At 43.3% G+C, this 24,023-nt stretch overlaps 1 protein-coding gene across 8 annotated transcripts in view; it reads right to left on the bottom strand.

The window, feature by feature from the left end:
• The window catches only part of LOC110501341 (DDB1- and CUL4-associated factor 6), a 74,276-nt gene that overhangs the window by 37,219 nt on the left and 13,034 nt on the right, over positions 1-24,023 (bottom strand). For 7 of the 8 annotated variants that reach the window (XM_021578837.2, XM_021578839.2, XM_021578840.2 and 4 more), the window contains exon 2: positions 16,174-16,235. In XM_021578837.2, the coding sequence (XP_021434512.2) occupies positions 16,174-16,235 (62 nt within the window). Of the gene's footprint in view, positions 1-16,173; positions 16,236-20,954; positions 20,977-24,023 lie in introns of those variants that run through there. The other variant, XM_021578844.2, reaches the window with a different exon arrangement.

Raw genomic sequence — 24,023 nt, 5'->3', positions numbered from 1 at the left:
GTCCCTCAAATCAAATAGGTAACCAGGCGAACGTTCACCAAATTAGAAACGTGGAACTAGAATGGAACTAAAGGCGGTTAAAGGCCTTCTCTATGCGTGTCTTTGCCTAGATCATTATTTCACACCTCCTCCCCATCCACCCCCCAAATAGTATTTCTGGGTGACTTAATCCCCTGTCGTGTTTTATTTTCCCTTCCTTGTCGAGCAGATTTAAAACACTTTAAATGGTATTGCATTTTCACAGAACGGCTGTAATTTCGGAGAAACTGCTCACATCACTGTCTGATAAAACACATTATCTTAATAAGAGTGGTGTGTTATGTGCTAAAATAACACACGTCTGCTGTAACTAGATATATGGTTGATGGTTTAGATTAGAAAGAGACACACACAACACTATACAGACATTCAGACACAAAAGGGAGCTCATTCTAAATGTGGGGGACGATGTCATGCATGCATTGGAAACAGACAGATTATCTTTCACTGATAAAGAACGCGAATGTCTCTCCAAAGGGGGTAAGAATGTTTTCCTGTTGTCACCACTCTGCTAACACCGTATGTCAGTGGTGGCCAAGACACAATACAGCCACGCTATTAAATACTACACTGCTGTGAAATGGTATCAACCTAGAAAAGTACAACATTTTATGTTACAGAAAAGTATTGTCCAAATGTAGGCCTAGATTGTGTAATAAATAGGCTTTTCATTGAAAACTGTTTTCAAATCGAGAACTGGTTAATTAAAAAAATATATATATATATATATATATATATATATATATATATACAGTGCCTTGCGAAAGTATTCGGCCCCCTTGAACTTTGCGACCTTTTGCCACATTTCAGGCTTCAAACATAAAGATATAAAACTGTATTTTTTGTGAAGAATCAACAACAAGTGGGACACAATCATGAAGTGGAACGACATTTATTGGATATTTCAAACTTTTTTAACAAATCAAAAACTGAAAAATTGGGCGTGCAAAATTATTCAGCCCCTTTACTTTCAGTGCAGCAAACTCTGTCCAGAAGTTCAGTGAGGATCTCTGAATGATCCAGTGTTGACCTAAATGACTAATGATGATAAATACAATCCACCTGTGTGTAATCAAGTCTCCGTATAAATGCACCTGCACTGTGATAGTCTTAGAGGTCCGTTAAAAGCGCAGAGAGCATCATGAAGAACAAGGAACACACCAGGCAGGTCCGAGATACTGTTGTGAAGAAGTTTAAAGCCGGATTTGGATACAAAAATATTTCCCAAGCTTTAAACATCCCAAGGAGCACTGTGCAAGCGATAATATTGAAATGGAAGGAGTATCAGACCACTGCAAATCTACCAAGACCTGGCCGTCCCTCTAATCTTTCAGCTCATACAAGGAGAAGACTGATCAGAGATGCAGCCAAGAGGCCCATGATCACTCTGGATGAACTGCAGAGATCTACAGCTGAAGTGGGAGACTCTGTCCATAGGACAACAATCAGTCGTATATTGCACAAATCTGGCCTTTATGGAAGAGTGGCAAGAAGAAAGCCATTTCTTAAAGATATCCATAAAAAGTGTCGTTTAAAGTTTGCCACAAGCCACCTGGGAGACACACCAAACATGTGGAAGAAGGTCAGATGCACCAGATGAAACCAAAATTGAACTTTTTGGCAACAATGCAAAACGTTATGTTTGGCGTAAAAGCAACACAGCTCATCACCATGAACACACCATCCCCACTGTCAAACATGGTGGTGGCAGCATCATGGTTTGGACCTGCTTTTCTTCAGCAGGGACAAGGAAGATGGTTAAAATTGATGGGAAGATGGATGGAGCCAAATACAGGACCATTCTGGAAGAAAACCTGATGGAGTCGGCAAAAGACCTGAGACTGGGACGAAGATTTGTCTTCCAACAAGACAATGATCCAAAACATAAAGCAAAATCTACAATGGAATGGTTCAAAAATAAACATATCCAGGTGTTAGAATGGCCAAGTCAAAGTCCAGACCTGAATCCAATCGAGAATCTGTGGAAAGAACTGAAAACTGCTGTTCACAAATGCTCTCCATCCAACCTCACTGAGCTCGAGCTGTTTTGCAAGGAGGAATGGGGAAAAATGTCAGTCTCTCGATGTGCAAAACTGATAGAGACATACCCCAAGCGACTTACAGCTGTAATCGCAGCAAAAGGTGGCGCTACAAAGTATTAACTTAAGGGGGCTGAATAATTTTGCACGCCCAATTTTTCAGTTTTTGATTTGTTAAAAAAGTTTGAAATATCCAATAAATGTCGTTCCACTTCATGATTGTGTCCCACTTGTTGTTGATTCTTCACAAAAAAATACAGTTTTATATCTTTATGTTTGAAGCCTGAAATGTGGCAAAAGGTCGCAAAGTTCAAGGGGGCCGAATACTTTCGCAAGGCACTGTATATTCCTAATGTAAAGTAGCTTCAGAAAGTATTCGTGCCCCTGCTGTGGTACAGCCTGAATTCAAAATAGATTCAATATATTTTTTTCACACCCATCTACACACACACAAGTACCCCATAACAACATGTTTTTGCACATTTATTTAAAATTAAAGGCAGAAATATTGAATTTTATAAATATTCACACTCCTGAGTCATACATGTTAGAATCCCCTTTGACAGTGATTACAGCTGTGAGTCTTTCTGGGTAAGTCTCTTAAGATCTTTGCACACCTGGACTGAACAATATTTAAACAATATTATTTAAAAAGCTCTGTCAAGTTGGTTGTTCATCACTGCTAGACAGCCATTCCTTGCAATAGATTTAAGCCGGTTTAAGTCAAAACTAACTAGGCCACTCAGGAACATTCCATATTATCTTGGTAAGCAACTCCAGTGTAGATTTGGCCTTGTGTTTTAGGTTACTTTCCTGCTAAAAAGTGAATTAATCTCCCAGTGTCCGTTGGAAAGCAAACTGAAGCTGGTTTTACTCTAGGATTTTGCCTGTGCTTAGCTCTATTGCATTTATTGTTATACTAAAAAAACTCCCTAGTCCTTACCGATGACAAGCATACCCATTACATGATGCAGCCACCAACCTTGCTTGAAAATATGAAGACTGGTACTCAGTGATGTGGTGTCTTGGATTTGTATTCAGGACATAAAGTTAATTTCTTCTTCACATTTTTTGCAGTTTTACTTTAGTGCAATGTTGTTGATCCATCCTCAGTTTCTCCTACCACAGACATTAAACTCTGTAACTGATTTAAAGTCACCATTGGCCTCATGGTGAAATACCAGGGGTTTCCTTCCTCTCCGGCAACTGTTGGGAAGGACACCTGTATCTTTGTAGTGACTGGGTGTACTGATATAACATACACAGTGTTATTAATAACTGCACCATGCGCAAAGGGATAATCAATGTCTGCTTTAAAAAAAAATCCATCTACCAACAGGTGCCCTTCTTTTTGAAAGGCATTGGAAAATGACCCTGGTCTTTGTACTTGAACCTGCTTGAAATTCACTGGTCGACCTTACAGATAATTTTATGTGTAGGGTACAGAGATGAGGTAGTCATAAAAAAATCATGTTAAATAACCTCACACTCAACGTCAACAAAACTAAGGAGATGATTGTGGACTTCAGGAAACAGCAGAGGGAACACCCCCCTATCCACATCGATGGAACAGTAGTGGAGAGGGTAGCAAGTTTTAAGTTCCTCGGCATACACATCACAGACAAACTGAATTGGTCCACTCACACAGACAGCATTGTGAAGAAGGCGCAGCAGCGCCTCAGGAGGCTGAAGAAATTTGGCTTGTCACCAAAAGCACTCACAAACTTCTACAGATGCACAATCGAGAGCATCCTGGCGGGCTGTATCACCGCCTGGTACGGCAACTGCTCCGCCCTCAACCGTAAGGCTCTCCAGAGGGTGGTGAGGTCTGCACAACGCATCACCGGGGGCAAACTACCTGCCCTCCAGGACACCTACACCACCCGATGTCACAGGAAGGCCATAAAGATCATCAAGGACATCAACCACCCGAGCCACTGCCTGTTCACCCCGCTATCATCCAGAAGGCGAGGTCAGTACAGGTGCATCAAAGCTGGGACCGAGAGACTGAAAAACAGCTTCTATCTCAAGGCCATCAGACTGTTAAACAGCCACCACTAACATTGAGTGGCTGCTGCCAACACACTGACACTGACTCAACTCCAGCCACTTTAATAATGGGAATTGATGGGAAATGATGTAAATATATCACTAGCCACTTTAAACAATGCTACCTTATATAATGTTACTTACCCTACATTATTCATCTCATATGCATACGTATATACTGTACTCTATCATCGACTGTATCCTTATGTAATACATGTATCACTAGCCACTTTAAACTATGCCACTTTGTTTACATACTCATCTCATTTGTACATACTGTACTCGATACCATCTACTGTATCTTGCCTATGCTGCTCTGTACCATCACTCATTCATATATCCTTATGTACATATTCTTTATCCCCTTACACTGTGTACAAGACAGTAGTTTTGGAATTGTTAGTTAGATTACTTGTTGGTTATTACTGCATTGTCGGAACTAGAAGCACAAGCATTTCGCTACACTCGCATTAACATCTGCTAACCATGTGTATGTGACAAATAAAATTTGATTTGATTTATTGCACACAGAGTGAGTCCATGCATCTTATTATGTGACTTGTTAAGCACGTTTTTACACCTGAACATTTTTAGGCTTTCCATAACAAAGGGGTTGAATACTTACTGACTGAAGACATTTCAGCTTTTCATTTTTTATTAAATTTGTAAACATTTCTAAAAATATCATTCCACTTTGACATTATGGGATATTGTGTGTCGGCCAGTGACACAAAATCTCAATTTAATCCATTTTAAATAACAACAAAATGTGGAAAAAGTCAATGGGCGTGAATCATTTCTGAAGGCACTATAATTCTGTAAAGTTCTAATGCTAGGAATAGCCTAAACACATTCCAATTCACGTCATGTAATGATGTTCAGTGCTTCAAGCCAAGCACTCGTCATGTCCACCCCTCTCTCTTGCTCTCCCCACACCCGTGAAATTTCAGTGCCATCTCGGCCCTGCACTTATCTGACCAATCAAACATGTAAAGGACGATCTTACCAGTTCCACAGCAAGCTGCTCTATCGGCGCTAATTGGGGGAGTAAATGAATGAGCTAAATATAAAAACGATGTTGATTTCACTGGTTAAAAAAGGAACAAAACAATAACTATATGAACTGTAACTTTTCTTTGGTTAGAACCAGCTCAGAACTTCATTTTCTTGTCAAAACGGAGCAAAAAATGAATAGAGTTCTGCTCACAATGGAAAAATAATTCTGGTTCCAACCCCTGCCACAACAGCCATCTTTTTTGTTGAAGCAGACTGTAGCTTGACCTTAATAAAGGCCTATCCTATCACTTGCATTAAACTTCTGCATGTTGTGTTGTATACGGATACTACTTGATTGAACTCTGTAGGAATTCTGTGTGTCTGTCAGCCCTGACCACTCAGCGTGCCACCTTCTGCTGTCCAGATGCCCCTAGCTGCCCAGGTCCCTACCTCCCTCCACTCCCCAGCCTCAACCCGACTCAAACAGAGGGTTATACTACAAAGTAGGATCAATGAATTAGCCAAATAACTTGCCTAAATATTCTGAAATTACTTTTTTATTTTTTAGAAAGATAAACTTGAAATAGCCATGGTCTAACTGACTCAACAACCAAAAACACAAAGTTTAGCTTTCTTAAATGAACCAGAAAACCAATAGTTATTTTTGGTTATTTATCCAAGTTAAATGGCTAACGCATTGATCCTGCTTTACAGTATACCCCTCTGGTCCTTCAGTCAGACTAGTCTAATTCTGAATCAGTCTGAAACCAAACCCTACAGTGGTTTCTTCTCCTAGCCTCAGTACCTTCTATGTTGTAGATCTATAGGAAGAAGAAAGTTGTGAGGAGTAGGAACAAGGAGTAGGAACAAGGAGTAGGAACAAGGGCAAGGGGCTGTTTAAGAAATTGGTATTTTAGTCAAATAAGTGTAATAATAGCCCACATGACAATACAGTATGTATTAGTCTATTTCTGATATCCAATACTTGTGTACAGTATGTTATCTACAGAGTAGATCTAAATGTATCTCTTCCGTCATACTTTTTCAACATCTGGCAATACAGGTTGTGTTGGGATTTGAGAAACTGAAAAGTGATGGCCCCCAGCACCAAACACAACATCACTCGTACGGGCACAATAGGGGTTGTGAGTTAGAATGACACAAGTGACATGTTGGAGGGCACTTCCTCCTCAATTACTTCCACGACTTCAGGTCTCCAAAATGAGAGAGAGGACATTAGTGACAGACAGGACCTCGGGGAGAGAGACAGGGGCTGGTGATACAGGAAGCGGAGCAACATTTAAAAATGGCTTCCTTTCGTCTTCTTGTCGCTGTGCATCTTTCATATGAGAAAGACTGAGTAGGTGGGTGTGATATGCCATACACTCCAAGCTACTGGTTTGAGAGAATAGAGCTAACGAAATTAGACAGCCGTCGCTAGGGCAATTATGTGTATGTACGTAGCCTACAATCTAGGAATATTGCAGTAAATTGTATCAAAACAAATCTAATTTGTCACAGACACATGGTTAGCAGATGTTAATGCGACTGTAGCGAAATGCTTGTGCTGCTGGTTCCGACCATGCAGTAATATCTAACAAGTAATCTAACAATTTCACAACACCTACCTCTTACACACACAAGTGTAAAGGAATGAATAAGAATATGTACATAAAAATATATATGGATGAGCGATGGCCGAACGCCATAGGCAAGATGCAGTAGATCAGGGGTGTCAAACTCAAATACCCAGTGGGCCAAAATGTAAAACCTGAACAAAGTCACGGGCCAACATTGAACAAATTAACCTTTTAATATGGACCCAAACAAGTTTTGCTTTAACATTGAATATGGAACAAGCATCGCTTATTACCATACAATATATAATTGAATAGTGGAGACATGCAAAATCGAATTTCAAATGAAAAAACACATCAATGGCATTCATTTATTAAATAAATAAAATTTAAATAAAAATTGTATGCCTCTTTTCTATTTGCACCCTTCTGATTTAAATACCAAAATAAACTTTTTCCACTGGCTAATAATTTTACAAATAAAATGATAATAAATCAATCAACCATTCAAGCCCATGCCTTGTAGCAAGAAAAAGTGCATAAAGAAAACGTTAATTATTGCACACTGGTCTAATCTGATGTGCCCAAGCCAGATACCTGGCATCTCTTCTTGGATGCTAGTTCATTAATGTCTGGGCTCAAGCTCTGAGCTGAAGAAATCCTCAGTATCGAGCGAAGATGTTCATCAGTCAGACGTCTCCTGTGAGTTGTTTTGGTCATCTTCATCGAGGAGAAAAGTTGCTCGCATAGATAAGTGCTGCCGAACATGGAGAGCATCTGAGCAGCTTGGGTGCGGAGCTGAGGCATTGTGTCAGGGATGAACCGTGGAAACTGTGCGGCGCCCACAGCATCATACTTTGACTTCAGCGTGTCGTTGCACTGGAGTTCAATCAGCTCCATTTGGATGTTGGTTGGTGCATTTTCCACATCAACTGCGAAGGGATTACTAAGCAGTTCAAACTTGCATTTCTGGGCATCGAAGTCGGCAAATCGCCGGCTAAACTCAGCGGCGAGAACACTGAGTTTTTCAGCAAACTGTGCGCATGGGAACACGGCGGTAGAGATCTGCGCTTTTATGGATTGGCAGCAGGGAAAATGGCAAGGGTTTCCTTGCAGCATCTGATTCTCCCACAGGCACAGTTTAGTTTTGAAGGCCCTCACTGCAGCGTACATGTCTGTGATGATGCGCCCCCGCCCCTGAAGCTGCAGGTTCAGCGCATCGAGATGGCTCGAGATGTCACAGAAAAAGGCCAGCTCACACAGGAACTTTTGCTCCCGGAGCTCTGCTGTATCCTTCCCTTTGGTTTCCAGGAATTTACATATTTCCTCACGCAGCTCGAAACATCTGTTCAGTACTTTTCCTCTGCTTAGCCATCTCACCTCTGCGTATTCCGAACCACACTCCTCCAGAAAAGATTTAAACTGGCGGTGATTTAGACCTTTGGCTCTTATAAAGTTAACTACCTGTGTTACTGTGGTCATAACATGTTCCATCTTTAGGGCTTTGGCACACAGTGCTTCCTGATGTATGATGCAGTGGTAAACAGTTAGCTCACCTGCACAGTTCTCTTCCCGCATCTTCTCCCGAACCATGCCCACCAGTCCACTCTTTTTACCGCACATCGCTGGTGCACCATCTGTCGTTAATCCAACAAGTTTATCCCACGGCAGCTTTATTTCAGTTACACATTTGGAAACCTCCTCAAAGATTTCCTTTCCTGTGGTTGTGCCATGCATTGATTTGAATCCTAATAGCTCCTCCGTAACACACAGATTTGAGTCCACTCCACGGATGAAGACTGACAGCTGAGCAGTATCAGATGCGTCGCAGCTCTCATCCACAGCGAGGGAGAACGCAACAAAATCTTTTCCCTTTTCCATCAGCTGGTCATACAGATTGGTGGCAAGATCACATGTGCGATCAGCTACTGTGTTCCTGCTCAGGCTCACGTTTGAAAATGCTTGTTTTTTCTCTGGGCATACGAGGTCACAAACCTTCATCATGCACTTTTTCATGAACTCTCCCTCATTAAAGGGCCGGGCTGATTTTGCGATCTCTGCTGCCACTATATAACTAGCCTTTACAGCAGCCTCGCTTTGTGATGTGGCTTTTTTAAACATATTCTGTTGTGAAACCAAACTTCTTTTCATCTCCTCTACTTTCTGGCTCCTTTGAGTCATGTCCAGGTCCTTGTATTTGTCATGGTGTTTTGTTTCATAGTGTCGTCTAATGTTGTACTCCTTACTTACAGCCACGTTGACTCCACAAACAAGACAAACAGGTTTGTCTTTTACATATGTAAACAGATATTCTGCCTCCCACTTGTCCAGAAAGCTCCTGTTTTCTGCCTTTCTTTTCGCCATTTTTGGGAAGGGTTAGCTCGCTGACAGTTGTAGCGTCTATGTTGCTATGACTACTGTCACAGAGGAGAGAGCATTTCTGGGTCCTGTCCTGATTGGCGCGCGAAAACAGCAGAGCATTATGGGATTCGTAGTATTAGTGGTGAATGCGCTGTATAATACCGGCGGGCCAGCTCTAGTAGTAATTTGGTATTGTCTCACGGGCCAAATATAATTACCCCGCGGGCCAAATTTGGCCCACGGGCCAGAGTTTGACACCCATGCAGTAGATGGTATAGAGTACAGTATATACATTTGAAATGAGTAGTGTAGGGTATATAAACATTATATAAAGTGGCACAGTTTAAAGTGACTAGTGATACATTTATTACATCCCATTTTTAATTATTAAAGTGGCCAGAGGTTGAGTCAGTATGTTGGCAGCAGCCACTCAATGTTAGTGGTGGCTGTTTAACAGTCTGATGGCCTTGAGATAGAAGCTGTTTTTTCAGTCTCTCGGTCCAGCATTGATGCACCTGTACTGACCTCGCCTTCTGGATAATAGTGGGGTGAACAGGCAGTGGCTCGGGTGGTTGTTGTCCTTGATTATCTTTTTGGCCTTCCTGTGACATCGGGTGGTGTAGGTGTCCTGGAGAGAAGGTAGTTTGCCCCCAGTGATGCGTTGTGCAGACCTCACTACTCTCTGGAGAGCCTTACGGTTGTAGGCAGAGCAGTTGCCATACCAGGCGGTGATACAGCCCGACAGGATGCTCTCAATTGTGCATCTGTAAAAGTTTGTGAGTGTTTTCTGTGACAAGCTGTTGCGCCTTCACCACGCTGTCTGTGTGGGTGGACCATTTCAGTTTGTCCGTGATGTGTACGGCGAGGAACTTAAAATTTCCACCTTCTCCACTACTGTCCCGTCGATGTGGATAGGGGGGTGCACCCTCTGCTGTTTCCTGAAGTCCACGATCATCTCCTTTGTTTTGTTGATGTTGAGTGTGAGGTTATTTTCCTGACACCACACTCCGAGGACCCACACCTCCGCTCTGTAGGCCGTCTCGTCGTTGTTGGTAATCAAGCCTACCACTGTAGTGTCGTCTGCAAACTTGATGATTGAGTTGGAGGCATGCATGGCCACGCAGTCATGGGTGAACAGGGAGTACAGGAGAGGGCTGAGAACGCACCCCAGTGTTGAGGATCAGTGTGGTGGAGATGTTGTTTCCTACCCTCACCACCTGGGGTGGCCCGTCAGGAAGTCCAGGACTCAGTTTCACAGGGCGGGGTCGAGACCCAGGGTCTCGAGCTTAATGACGAGTTTGGAAGGTACTTTGGTGTTAAATGCTGAGCTGTAGTCGATAAACAGCATTCTTACATAGATATTCCTCTTGTCCAGGTGGTTAGGGCAGTGTGCAGTTTGATTGCGATTGCGTCGTCTGTGGACCTATTGGGGCGGTAAGCAAATTGGAGTTGGTCTAGGGTGTCGGGTAGGGTGGAGGTGATATGATCCTTGACTAGTCTCTCAAAGCACTTCATGATGACGGAGGTGAGTGCTAAGGGGCGATAGTCATTTAGCTCAGTTACCTTAGCTTTCTTGGAAACAGGAACAATGGTGGCCCTCTTGAAGCATGTGGGAACAGCAGACTGGGATAAGGATTGATTGAATATGTCCGTAAACACACCAGCCAGCTGGTCTGCACATGCTCTGAGGACGCGGCTAGGGATGCCGTCTGGGCCGGCAGCCTTGTCGAGGGTTAACACGTTTAAATGCTTTACTCGTGTTGGCTGCGGTGAAGGAGAGCCCGCAGGTTTTGGTAGCGGGCCATGTCGTTGGCACTGTATTGACCTCAAAGCAAGCAAAGAAGTTGTTTAGTTTGTCTGGGAGCAGGAGATCGTGGTCCGCGACAGGGCTGGTTTTCTTTTTGTAGTCCGTGATTGACTGTAGACCCTGCCACATACATCTCATGTCTGAGCCGTTGAATTGAGACTCTACTCTGTCTCTATACTGACGCTTAGCTTGTTTGATTGCCTTGCGGAGGGAATAGCTACACTGTTTGTATTCGGTCATGTTATTGTTTGCCTTGCCCTGATTAAAATCTGTGGTTTGCGCTTTCAGTTTTGCACGAATGCTGCCATCAATCCACGGTTTCTGGTTGGGGAAGGTTTTAATAGTTGCTGTGGGTACAACATCACCGATGCACTTGCTAATAAACTCGCACACCGAATCAGCGTATTCATCCAAGTTGTTGTCGGACACTATGCAGAACATATCCCAGTCCACGTGATCGGAGAAATCTTGAAGCGTGAAATAAGATCGTTCGGACCAGCGTTGAACAGACCTGAGCATGGGCGTTTCCTGTTTTAGTTTCTGTCTATAGGCTGGGAGCAACAAAATGGAGTCGTGGTCAGATTTTCCGAAAGGAGGGCGGGGCAGGGCTTTGTATGTGTCGTGGAAGTTTGAGTAACAATGGTCCAGGATTTTTTCCGCCCAGGTAGCGCATTCGATATGCTGATAAAATTTAGGGAGTCTTGTTTTCGGATTAGCCTTGTTAAAATCGCCAGCTACAATGAATGCAGCCTCAGGATCTGTGGTTTCCAGTTTACATTGAGTCCAATGAAGTTCATTTAAGGCCATCTATGTGTCTGCTTGGGGGGGATATATACGGCTGTGATTATAATCGAAGAGAATTCTCTAGGTAGATAATGCGGTCGACATTTGATTGTAAGGAATTCTAGGTCAGGTGAGCCAAAGGACTTGAGTTCCTGTATGTTGTTATGATCACACCACATCTCGTTAAATATAAGGCATACCCCCCGCTCTTCCTCTTACCAGAGAGATGTTTGTTTCTGTCGGCGCGATGCGTGAAGAAACCAGGTGGCTGTACCGACTCCGATAGCGTGTCTCAAGTGAGCCCTGTTTCCCTGAAACAGAGAACGTTACAGTCTCTGATGTCTCTCTGGAAGGCAACCCTTGCTGGGATTTCATCTACCTTGTTGTCAAGAGACTGGACGTTGGTGAGTGGTGAGCGATGTGCCCGTCTACGGCGCCTGACCAGAAGACCGCTTCTTCTGCCCCTCCTGCGGCGTCGTTGTTTTGGGTCGCCGGCTGGGATCCGATCCATTGTCCTGGGTGGTGGTCCAAACAGAGGATCCGCTTCGGGAAAGCCGTATTCCTGGTCGTAATGTTGGTAAGTTGACGTTGCTCTTATATCCAATAGTTCCTCCCGGCTGTATGTGATAAAACTTAAGACTTCCTGGGGTAATAATGTAAGAAATAATACATAAAAAACGAAATACTGCATAGTTTCCCAAGAACGCGAAGCGAGGCGGCCAACTCTTTTTGTTTGTACTAAGCAGCAGTTTCATCAATTATTTATCTCTTTATTTTTCAAACAGAAGACTCCAACCAACTGAATGGACAGGATTAGAATGACAGGATCCTTGGCCCAAGCCAGCATCAGGCTGTTTAGAGGGAGTGGTAGAGGGAGTGACTGGCAGGCTCACAGTGTGACAGTGTGTGTGACTGGCCATAAGGCTGCCTCGGGTTTCAAAAAGATATCAGCAGACTGGTCAGAGCTCAACACTCACAGCCACGCTATTAAATACTACACTGCTGTTAACTGGTATCAACATAGAAAAGCACAACCTTTGATGTTACAGAAAATGTGTGTACAAATGTAGGTTGAGATTGTGCAATAAATAGGCTATACACAGAAAACTTATTTTCAAATCTTGAGAACTGGTTATTTTAAAAAATACGTACAGTTGAAGTCGGAAGTTTACATACACCACAGCCAAATACATTTAAACTCTGTTTTTCACAATTCCTGACATTTCATCCAGTAAAAATTCCCTGTCTTAGGTCAGTTAGGATCACCACTTTTTTTAAGAATGTGAAATGTCAGAATAATAGTAGAGAGAATTATTTATTTAATCTTTTATTTCTTTCATCACATTCCCAGTGGGTCAGAAGTTTACATATACTAATTGAGTGTTTGGTAGCATTGCCTTTACATTGTTTAACTTGGGTCAAACGTTTCAGGTTGCCTTCCACAAACTTCCCACAATAGGTTGGGTGAATTGTGGCCCATTCCTCCTGACAGAGCTGGTGTAACTGAGTCTGGTTTGTAGGCCTCCTTGCTTGCACACGCTTTCTCAGTTCTGCCCACAACTGTTCTATAGGACTGAGGTCAGGGCTTTGTGATGGCCACTCCAATACCTTGACTTTGTTGTCCTTAAGCCATTTTGCCACAACTTTGGAAGTATGCTTGGGGTCATTGTCCATTTGGAAGGCCCATTTGCGACCAAGCTTTTACTTCCTGACTGATGTCTTGAGATGTTGCTTCAATATATCCACATCATTTTCCATCCTCATGATGCCATCTATTTTGTGAAGTGCACCAGTCCCTCCTGCAGCAAAGCACCCCAACAACATGATGCTGCCACCCCTGTGCTTCACGGTTGGGATGGTGTTCTTCAGCTTGCAATCCTCCCCCTTTTCCCTCCAAACATAACGATGGTCATTTTGACAGAACAGTTCTATTTTTGTTTCATCAGAGCAGAGGACTTTTCTCCAAAAAGTACGATCTTTGTCCCCATGTGCAGTTGCAAACCGTAGTCTGGCTTTTTTATGGCGGTTTTGGAGCAGTGCTTTTTCCTTGCTGAGCGGCCTTTCAGGTTATGTCGATATAGGACTCGCTTTACTGTGGATACAGACACTTTTGTACCGGTTTCCTCCAGCATCTTCACAAGGTCCTTTGCTGTTGTTCTGGGATTGATTTCCACTTTTCGCACCAAAGTACATTCATCTCTAGGAGACAGAACGCGTCTCCTTCCTGAGCGGTATGACAGCTGCATGGTCCCACGGTGTTTATACTTGCGTACTATTGTTTGTACAGATGAATGTGGTACCTTCAGGCGTTTGGAAATTGCTCCCAAGGATGAACCAGACTTGTGGAGGTCTACAATTGTTTTTCTGAGGTCTTGACTGATTTCTTTTGATTTTCCCATGATGTCAAGCAAAGAGGCACTGAGTTTTAAGGTAGGCCTTGAAATACATCCACAGGTACACCTCCAGTTGACTCAAATTATGTCAATTAGCCTATCAGAAGCCATGACATCATTTTCTGGAATTTTTCAAGCTGTTTAAAGGCAGGCACAGTCAACTTAGTGTAGGTAAACTTCTGACCCACTGGAATTGTGATAGTGAATTATAAGCAATTGTTGTAAAAATGACTTGTGTCATGCAAAGTAGATGTCCTAACCGACTTGCCAAAACTAGAGTTCGTTAACAATACATGTGTGGAGTGGTTGAAATAATATGACTCCAACCTGAGTGTTTGTAAACTTCCAACTTCAACTGTATATATATTCCTAATGTAAAGTAGCTTAAGAAAGTATGCATACCCCTTGACTTATCTGTTGTGGTACAGCCTGAATTCAAAATGTATTCAATCATTTTTTTCACACCCATCTACACACACATACCCCATAACGACAATTGTTTTTGCACATTTATTGAAAATGAAATACAGAAATATTGAATTTATGTAAATATTCACACCCCTGAGTCAATACATATTACAATCACCTTTGACAGTGATTACAGCTGTGAGTCTTTCTGGGTAAGTCTCTAAGAGCTTTGCACACCTGGATTGTACAGTAGGTCTGTCCGTCACTCCCTGTATGTATGTCCTCCATCAGTCCCTGTATGTCCGTCTGTCTGTCAGTCCCTGCCTGTCTGTCTGTTTGTCCCCGCCTGTCTGTCTGTTTGTCCGTCGGTCCCCCTCCGACCGTCCGTCAGTCCCCATCGGTCCGTCAGTCCCCGTATGTCCAGAGGTAAGTCCAAGTCTGTCCGCCCGTCAGTCCCCGTATGTCTGTCCGTCAGTCCCCGTCCGTCCGTCAGTCCCCCTATGTCCGTCCGTCCACGTCCGTCAGTCCCTCCCATCCCCGTTTGTCCCAGTCTATCCGTCCGTCCATCAGTCCCCGTCCGTCTGTCTGTCCGTCAGTCCCCGTCCGCCTGTCTGTCCGTCAGTCCCCGTCCGCCTGTCTGTCCGTCAGTCCACGTCTGTCTCTCTGTCCGTCCGTCAGTCCACGTCTGTCTGTCTCTCTGTCCGTCCGTCAGTCCACGTCTGTCTGTCCGTCAGTCCCCGTCCGCCTGTCTGTCCACGTCTGTCTCTCTGTCCGTCCATCAGTCCACGTCTGTCTGTCTGTCTGTCTGTCCGTCAGTCTCCGTCTATCCGTCCGTCTGCCCGTCCATCCGTTCCTCTGTCAGTCCCCGTCCATCCGTCAGTCCCCGTCCGTCCGTCCATCAGTCCCCGCCCGTCTGTCTGTCCGTCAGTCTCCGTCCGTCTGTCTGTCTGTTCGTCAGTCCATGTCCGTCTGTCTGTTTGTCCATCAGTCCACGTCTCTCTGTCTGTCCGTCAGTCCACGTCTGTCTGTCTGTCTGTCTGTCTGTCTGTCAGTCAACGTCTGTCTGTCCGTCAGTCCAGGTCTGTCTGTCTGTCAGTCCAGGTCTGTCTGTCTGTCTGTCTGTCCGTCAGTCAGTCCCCGTCTGTCTGTCCGTCAGTCAGTCCCCGTCTGTCTGTCTGTCCGTCAGTCCCCGTCTGTCTGTCTGTCCGTCAGTCCCCATCTGTCTGTCTGTCCGTCAGTCAGTCCCCGTCTGTCTGTCTGTCCGTCAGTCAGTCCCCGTCTGTCTGTCCGTCAGTCAGTCCCCGTCTGTCTGTCCGTCAGTCAGTCCCCGTCTGTCTGTCCGTCAGTCAGTCCCCGTCTGTCTGTCCGTCAGTCAGTCCCCGTCTGTCTGTCCGTCAGTCAGTCCCCGTCTGTCTGTCCGTCAGTCAGTCCCCGTCTGTCTGTCCGTCAGTCAGTCCCCGTCTGTCTGTCCGTCAGTCAGTCCCCGTCTGTCTGTCCGTCAGTCAGTCCCCGTCTGTGTCTGTCCATCACTCAGTCGGTCAGACTCAAGGTTTCACACACTGACAGACAGACAGACAGACAGACAGACAGACAGACAGACAGACAGACGAACAGCGGGGGAGGGTGAATGGTGAAGTGCTCTAAAGATGAAAGGAGGGACAGATGTGCCCAGTATACACCACAGACACAAACACACACAAGGATGGGTAATGTGTACTTACACAGCCATCGTGGACATTGAGTGTCGCTTCGAGTTTCAGCCGCTGGACAAATTCTCTTCTGCCTGTGCAAAAACAGAAGAAAGACATTCTTATCAAGTCACAATTGTTTAGCCATGACTTGTTACTTTCATTTATTTTTGCACTAATTCAGTCAGCATAAAAAAATAACTGATGAATTCAAGTCATCGACTAGGGTAGATGGCCATCATCGACTTGGGTCGATGACAAAGCAATGGCCATACCCTATATCAGAAGTGTAAGTTGTAAGGCTCCGTTTTCTTTTGCCATGGTTTGTTTTAATGCCTCAGCTCTCAGTATTTACAGAGGGAGCAGGAAGATGAATAACGTGTCACATTGATTGCAATGATTCTGTCTTTCTGTGGCTTATAATGTATTATTCATCTTGAGGAAGCCTCCCTCGCATCTGCTGTCACCATCACAGGGAGAGAGGAAGAACCAAATGAGCAGGCTGCCTATCCTGTCGTGAAATAGACTTATTTCAATGTAGAAAGGTTCAGGTTTGGCAGTATTTTATGAATGAACTTGCTTCTAAACTTACACTGTATTAGGCTAAAAGATCCAGGTTTTACAATAAAAATCACCTCAAATGATTCAACTTGCCTTAGAATAGTGAGAAGAAAAAAAAACATTGGGCGAGAATTCATGCCATCAGGTAAAGCGATGACAGACTAGAATCTAAAAACCATTCCTTGTATACTGCAATCGTAGTAGGCATGGAAAGGATGGCCTTAGTTCCATAATCCACTATGACAGACTCTACTGTGCATTGACAGTACACAGCCAATGTCAAAGGCAATCAAGTAGAATTACAGCAGACAGTCATTAACACTATGGCCTGCCTTTGTGACCTTGCGTGCCTCGTGCCAGTCCTGTAATGCTCATATAAAACAAACTAACACTGACGCTTCTTATATTGTGTCGCCTAGCCAGATTAAATTTGAAGGTCCTGTTCAATAACAGAGAGGCAAAGGTAAATAGGTCATGTGATAAATAAGTGGGGCAGATTTTGTCCTACAGCTTGGTTCTAGTTCATTGCTGCTGCATTGCTGTTCAAATCAAACAGTAACAATAGTGTTGTCTCCATTTTCTCCATATCCCCTCCTTTGTCTTTCAACCTTCAGATATTTAAAGTCAAATGCCCAAAAAGACAATAAGACCCAGATAAACATGTCCCAACCCCTTTTCAATTTGCTGATGGGCATTGATGTCATGGGAAAGTAACGTGATGATAGATTTAGCTGAAACCATGGAGGCTACTTTGATCTTGCTAAATCTCATGGGTGAGGAAGACCGTGCAAAATATAGCCTTAAAATGTGCTATGATTAGCCTAGGCCTAACTATCCCTTGAAGTATCTTTCTAGCTTTTTGTTGGGATTTAGACCCCACAAATGCTATGCTAGCCCCCCTTGGCGGCCGCCCTTTTACAGTGCCAAATTTTGCCTCCAACTGGTATGATTACCTGTCCATTGACAATGACAGCTCTAGCAACACAGCCAGCCTAGTCAAGCTAAATGCAGCGCTAGGCAAATCCATACCCCACCTGCCCCACCCCTGGGCCTGCTAATCATCACTCAAACGCCACTCAGTACAATCACAGGTTAGCTTGGTCCCAGATAGAAAATACACATTTAGCATACAGGTAGCTCCAGACAGCATAGCCACATATAGCATCATGCTATACAAGCTAACGTGACACCAGTGTCACCAAACCCTAGAGGAGTGAATTGACAATGTCCCAAGATGTCTGATTCTGCTTGAAGGAGCCATAGAAATAGAAAACCACTGATATGGATGGAGATGTGTGTCAACATTTGCAATCCATCCGTGACTGAAACTGTCTGGGCTTCTGATTGAAGATGGTTGATATCCTGAATGGCCTGGTTAACACAGTGTCTGGCAAGTCCATAAAGTTTGAGAGCAGAGGTGTTTTTGACTCAATATCACATAGGATACCATGATCGTAGCTATGTTGCTAAACACTGTGCATGGTGGTTGATACTGTAGATTTGCAAGCATGTTGTAATTGTTATTCATCTTTGGGAAACAGAGAATGTGAGACATGCAGAAGATCACATCTCTCAAAGCCACTTCCTCACCACTGATTCACTGAAGTCATACATACATTACACACACACACACACACACACATAAAGCTTGCCCTAAAGTAAATTGCCAAAATGATATAGCCTAATGATATAGCCTAATTAGCCTACTCCAATAAATAACATAAAAATAGGCTACTACACCAGAAAGCATGATTTGGCTACAGAGGATCGTTAGCTTATTTTAAAAAACGAAGCTGTGGATTGCTTTAAATCGCATCATCTACAGTTGGAAGGGCCCGCAGTTTGGGCAGCGCGAGCAACAAATGCTAAGCAGATGATTGTTGAGTTGAGACTGTCAGTGAAAAGTAGAGGCCCAGCCAGGCATATCGCAATATTTTAAAATACAATCGCGGGAAAACAGTTTGGAAAGCAAATAGTTATTGCTGTAAAGAGAAGACAAGATTCTAATATGTCTTTAAGTTATCAAAATTCTCGACTGAACTGAGCAAACAGTATTCCCTAGGCCTGCCTATTTGGCACCAGCGGAGAGCATCGGCCATATCCCTGGTGAGTGCTCATATTCACTCTTTATCATTGTTGGGTCAGTGCCACTTGAAAACGTGTTTTTGGCCAATCATTTCCTCCTCCAGGTTACAAGGACATCACATTGTATGAGTCTTCCCTTCTCTTAAGCCTTTTATGTTGCTCCCAAGTGGCCTAAGACACTGCATCTCAATACAAGATGTATCACTACAGTCCCTGGTTCGAATCCAGGCTGTATCACATCCGGCCGTGATTGGGAGTCCCATAGGTGTAATTTGTGTCAAAAAATAAATAAAACTGTTTCACCTAATGTCTCCAGTCATAAAGTGTAGAATTTCATGAAATGTATTTATAAAAAGGGGACATTTTGTCCCCTGCAAAAAAATGAGAAACTAATTTGATATAGCCAGCCATGAATTGAACAGTCTTTGTTTGCATACAATGATTGAGTTATATTATTAGCCTGAATTATTACTATCCTATCCACTCATCACCTTAGGAATAGTAGCCTACATAAGTATGCAAATGCGATGATGCATGGAATGCTTTATTATTGGCCTAAAGTTGCATTTTTATCGTAACATACTAAGTCAGCTTAAGCTTTGTCTCAATAGGCAATATCAACAAATCTGTGAGCATTAGTAATTGAAGGGAGGCAGTGCATTCCTTACAGGGACAACTCCCTGATTCATCAACATGTCAGTCAACCGCAAAGGTTTGGCCAACATGACCCAACCTGAGAAATGACGTGGTACCTGGTTTTATAGCAATCAAACACAAAGGATCAAACGAACACTGTGTTTCATAATCCTCTTGATAAGTGAATAACACATAACAGTATGATTCTATGGAGCTTGAACATTATTTTTCGCCAGCAAGTGAAACATCCACACAATGAAACTAAAAAGGCACGGACGGAGTGGTAGAACATTGTTGAAATCCATGTTAGCAGAAGGCAACACAACAGATAGGAATCAAATATAAGCACAGCAAATCAAAAACATTGAATATGATTTTCTATTGAGAAAATAGCCTAGGCATATAAAAACATAAGTGTTTTCATCAGAGGGTCATCGATTTTTGTGAATGGTGCTCAAGGAAAAGCCCGGTTCAGTTTCAGGTCAGGGTCCTGACATGAGTGCACATATCCAGTACCCACACTACCAGAGAAAAACACCAGTGCTGTCCTGGTCCACCCACTTGGGATGCCAGTCAGTGTATTAGAGAGCCAAACCCAGGAAGAGTGGCTTGTAGGAGGGACAGCTGAAGGTTAGTAAACAATCACTACAGAGCTGCAGGCAGGAAATAAAGATGAGCAAGGAAGAGGGATTAAGTAAACCAATACATGTCCTCATTATAGAAACAGTAGATTGTTATGATCATTTTGACGTTGATGATTCCATAACTGTAGCCTCCTCTGTCATACGCCTACTGTTTCATCTAAGATCATGTAGTCTGGTGTAGCACACGGTTGAAAAGGTGGTCTTTCTTCTCTAGACCAGAGACTTTAGATTAAGACCCAGGTCAGAGAGAGGCTTTCAATTCCAGTGCATTTCTCACTCAAGCAGATTCATTTCAAAGTCTGTCGGAGTTATATTATGGCTAGCCCATTCGTCCCAAATCGACTGATTCTTTCCTTGTGTGTCGAGGAAAACAAACACTAATGCCAGTGTTTTTAAACACTTACTGTACTCTGATTTTAAAGCTTTGTTTGTGAGCTTTTTTTTAATGATTCCTCCAATCTGTGCTCATGACGTGTCCCAATTAAAATTGTCCCCCATGAAAAGTAACTGAAATTAATGGAGAGCTGTGTTTGGGCGGAAGGAAGCGATGATGATGTTTGGGCTGTCGTTCTGTGAAGCCCAGCAGGGTGTCAAGGATTATGATCAATTATTCAACTCCTGGCCCCATCTCCCACGCATGCACGCACACACGCACGCACACACACACAGACATCAGTATTACTCACAATTCGTTGTAAGGGGGCCACTTTAGGTTGAGACAATCATTCAGAGGGCCAAACAGGTCTTTACATTTGTTGTACTTTTTCTTCCAACATTATCAATTATCAATTGAGAGCAAATTCAGAGAGCACATACAAATGATTTGATGTACAGCACATCACAAATATATATATATTTGATGTGTGTAAGACCCATATTGAGGGTTACCTCAGTAGTTGGATAAGCAAAAATGTCCATTCTGCTCCTTGACTGAATTCATTCCAAATGTATAGTCTGTTGTTGCAATGCTTGTGAGGCAATCCTGGTGTCCATTGGTCAGTCTGTTTCTCTGTTTTTGTTTCACAATGTTCATTATTGAGTCTCTTCTCCTGCCCTCACATGTTTGGGGCGCCGTCAGTGCACAAAGATGCCAGATTTGACCAGTCAATATTACTATCAGCAAAAAATGTAACAAGGGCTTTCAGAATATCCTCTCCTCGTGTTTGATCCTAAACATAAAAGTTCCTTTCTGAATGACTCGTTTTGAGGGAAGCGGACCCAAACACATAATTGGGCAATGTCACTAACATCAGTGCTTTCGTCAAGTGCAATACTAAAACACGGCGCCACGGATGAGTCAGTAATCAGTTGCTTACCGATGTCCTCGTCAATGTTTCTTCTCTCTCACCCTTATTTAACCAGGTAGGCCAGTTGAGAACAAGTTCTCATTTACAACTACGACCTGGCCAAGATAAAGAAAAGCAGTGCAACAAAAACAACAACACAGAGTTACACATAAACAAACGTACAGTCAATAACACAATAGAAATGTTTTTATCTATGTACAGTGTGTGCAAATGTAGTAAGATTAGGGAGGTAAGGCAATAAATATTGGCGGAATAATTACAATGTAGCAATAACACTGGAGTGATAGATGTGCAGATGATGATGTGCAAGTAGAGATACTAGGGTGCAAAAAGAGCAAAAATAAATAACAATTTGAGGAATGAGGAGGTTGGGTGGGCAATTTACAGATGGGCTGTGTGCAGGTTCAGTGATTGGTAAGCTGCTCTGACAGCTTATGCTTAAAGTTAGAGAGGGAGATAGAAGACTCCAGCTTCAGTGATTTTTGCAATTCGCTCCAATCATTGGCAGCAGAGAACTGGAAGGAAAGGCAGCCAATGAGGAGTTGGCTTTGGGGATGACCAGTGAAATATACCTGCTGGAGCGCGTGCTACTGGTGTGTGTTGCAATGGTGACCAGTGAGCTGAGATATGGCGGGGCTTTACCTAGCAAAGACTTATAGATGACCTGGAGCCAGTGGTTTTGGCGACCAATATGAAGCGAGGGCCAGCCAATGAGAGCATACAGGTCGCAGTGGTGGGTAGTATACGGGGCTTTGGTGACAAAACAGATGGCACTGTGATAGACTACATATAATTTGCTGAGTAGAATGTTGGAGGCAATTTTGTAAATGACATCGCCAAAGTCAAGGATCGGTAGGATAGTCAGTTTCACGAGGGTATGTTTAGCAGCATGAGTGAAGAAGGCTTTGTTGCGAAATAGGAAGCCGATTCTAGATTTAATTTTGGATTGGAGATGCTTAATGTGAGTCTGGAAGGAGAGTTTACAGTCTAACCAGACACCTAGGTACAGTTGAAGTCGGAAGATTACATACACTTAGGTTGGAGTCATTAAAACTTGTTTCTTAACCACTCCACAAATATCTTGCTAAGAAACTATGGTTTTGGCAAGTTGGTTAGGAGATCTACTTTGTGCATGACACAAGTCATTTTTCCAACAATTGTTTACAGACAGATTATTTCACTTATAATTGACTGTATCACAATTCCAGTGGGTCAGAAGTTTACATACACAAAGGTAAATGTGCCTTTAAACAGCTTGGAAAATTCCTGAAAATGATTTCATGGCTTTAGAAGCTTCTGATAGGCTAATTGACGTCAATTGGAGGTGTACCTGTGGATGTATTTTAAGGCCTACCTTCAAATTCAGTGCCTCTTTGCTTGACATCATGGGAAAATCAAAAGAAATCAACCAAGACCTCAGAAAATAAATTGTAGACCTCCACAAGTCTGGTTCATCCTTGGGAACAATTTTCAAACGCCTTAAGGTAACACGTTCATCTGTACAAACAATAGTATGCAAGTATAAACACCATGGGACCACACAGCCGTCATACCGCTCAGGAAGAATACGAGTTATGTCTCCTAGAGATGAACGTACTTTGGTGCGAAAAGTCCAAATCAATCCCAGAACAACAGCAAAAGACCTTGTGAAAATGCTGGAGGAAACAGGTACAAAAGTATCTATATCCACAGTAAAACAAATCCAATATTGACATAACCTCAAAGGTTAAAGAACTCTGAGTGTATGTAAACTTTTGACCCACTCGGAATGTGATGAAAGAAATAAAATATTAAATAAATCATTCTCTCTACTATTATTCTGACATTTCACATTCTTAAAATAAAGTGGTGATCCTAACTGACCTAAGACAGGGAATTTTTACGAGGATTAAATGTCAGGAATTGTGAAAAACTGAGTTTAAATGTATTTGGCTAAGGTGTATGTAAACTTCCGACTTCAACTGTATCTGTAGTTGTCCGCATTACTCTAAGTCAGAACCGTCCAGAGTAGTGATGCTAGTTGGGCGGGCGGGCGCGGGCAGCAATCGGTTGAAGAGCATGCATTTAGTTTTACTTGTATTTAAGAGCAGTTGGAGGCCACGGAAGGAGTGTTGTATGGCATTGAAGCTTGTCTGGAGGTTTGTTAACACAGTGTCCAAAGAAGGGCCAGAAGTATACAGAATGGTGTCATCTGCGTAGAAATGGATCAGAGAATCACCAGCAGCAGGAGCGACATCATTGATGTATACAGAGAAAAGAGTTGGCCCGAGAATTGAACCCTGTGGCACCCACGTAGAGACTGCCAGAGGTCCGGAAAACAGGCCCTCCGATTTGACACACTGAACTGTCTGAGAAGTAGTTGGTGAACCAGGCGAGGCAGTAATTTGAGAAACCAAGGCTGTTGAGTCTGCCAATAAGAATGCGGTGATTGACAGAGTCGAAAGCCTTGGCCAGGTCGATGAAGAAGGCTGCACAGTACTGTCTTTTATCGATGGCAGTTATGATATTGTTTAGGACCTTGTGCGTGGCTGAGGTGCACCCATGACCAGCTCTGAAACCAGATTGCATAGAGGAGAAGGTACGGTGGGATTTGAAATGGTTGGTGATGTGTTTATTAACTTGGCTTTCGGAGACTTTAGAAAGGCAGGGC

Source organism: Oncorhynchus mykiss, chromosome 22 (genome assembly GCF_013265735.2).
Source record: "Oncorhynchus mykiss isolate Arlee chromosome 22, USDA_OmykA_1.1, whole genome shotgun sequence".
NCBI classification, from domain to species: domain Eukaryota; kingdom Metazoa; phylum Chordata; class Actinopteri; order Salmoniformes; family Salmonidae; genus Oncorhynchus; species Oncorhynchus mykiss.
Note: the sequence above shows the minus strand (reverse complement) of the source record. Positions and strands in the feature narration are given on the sequence as shown.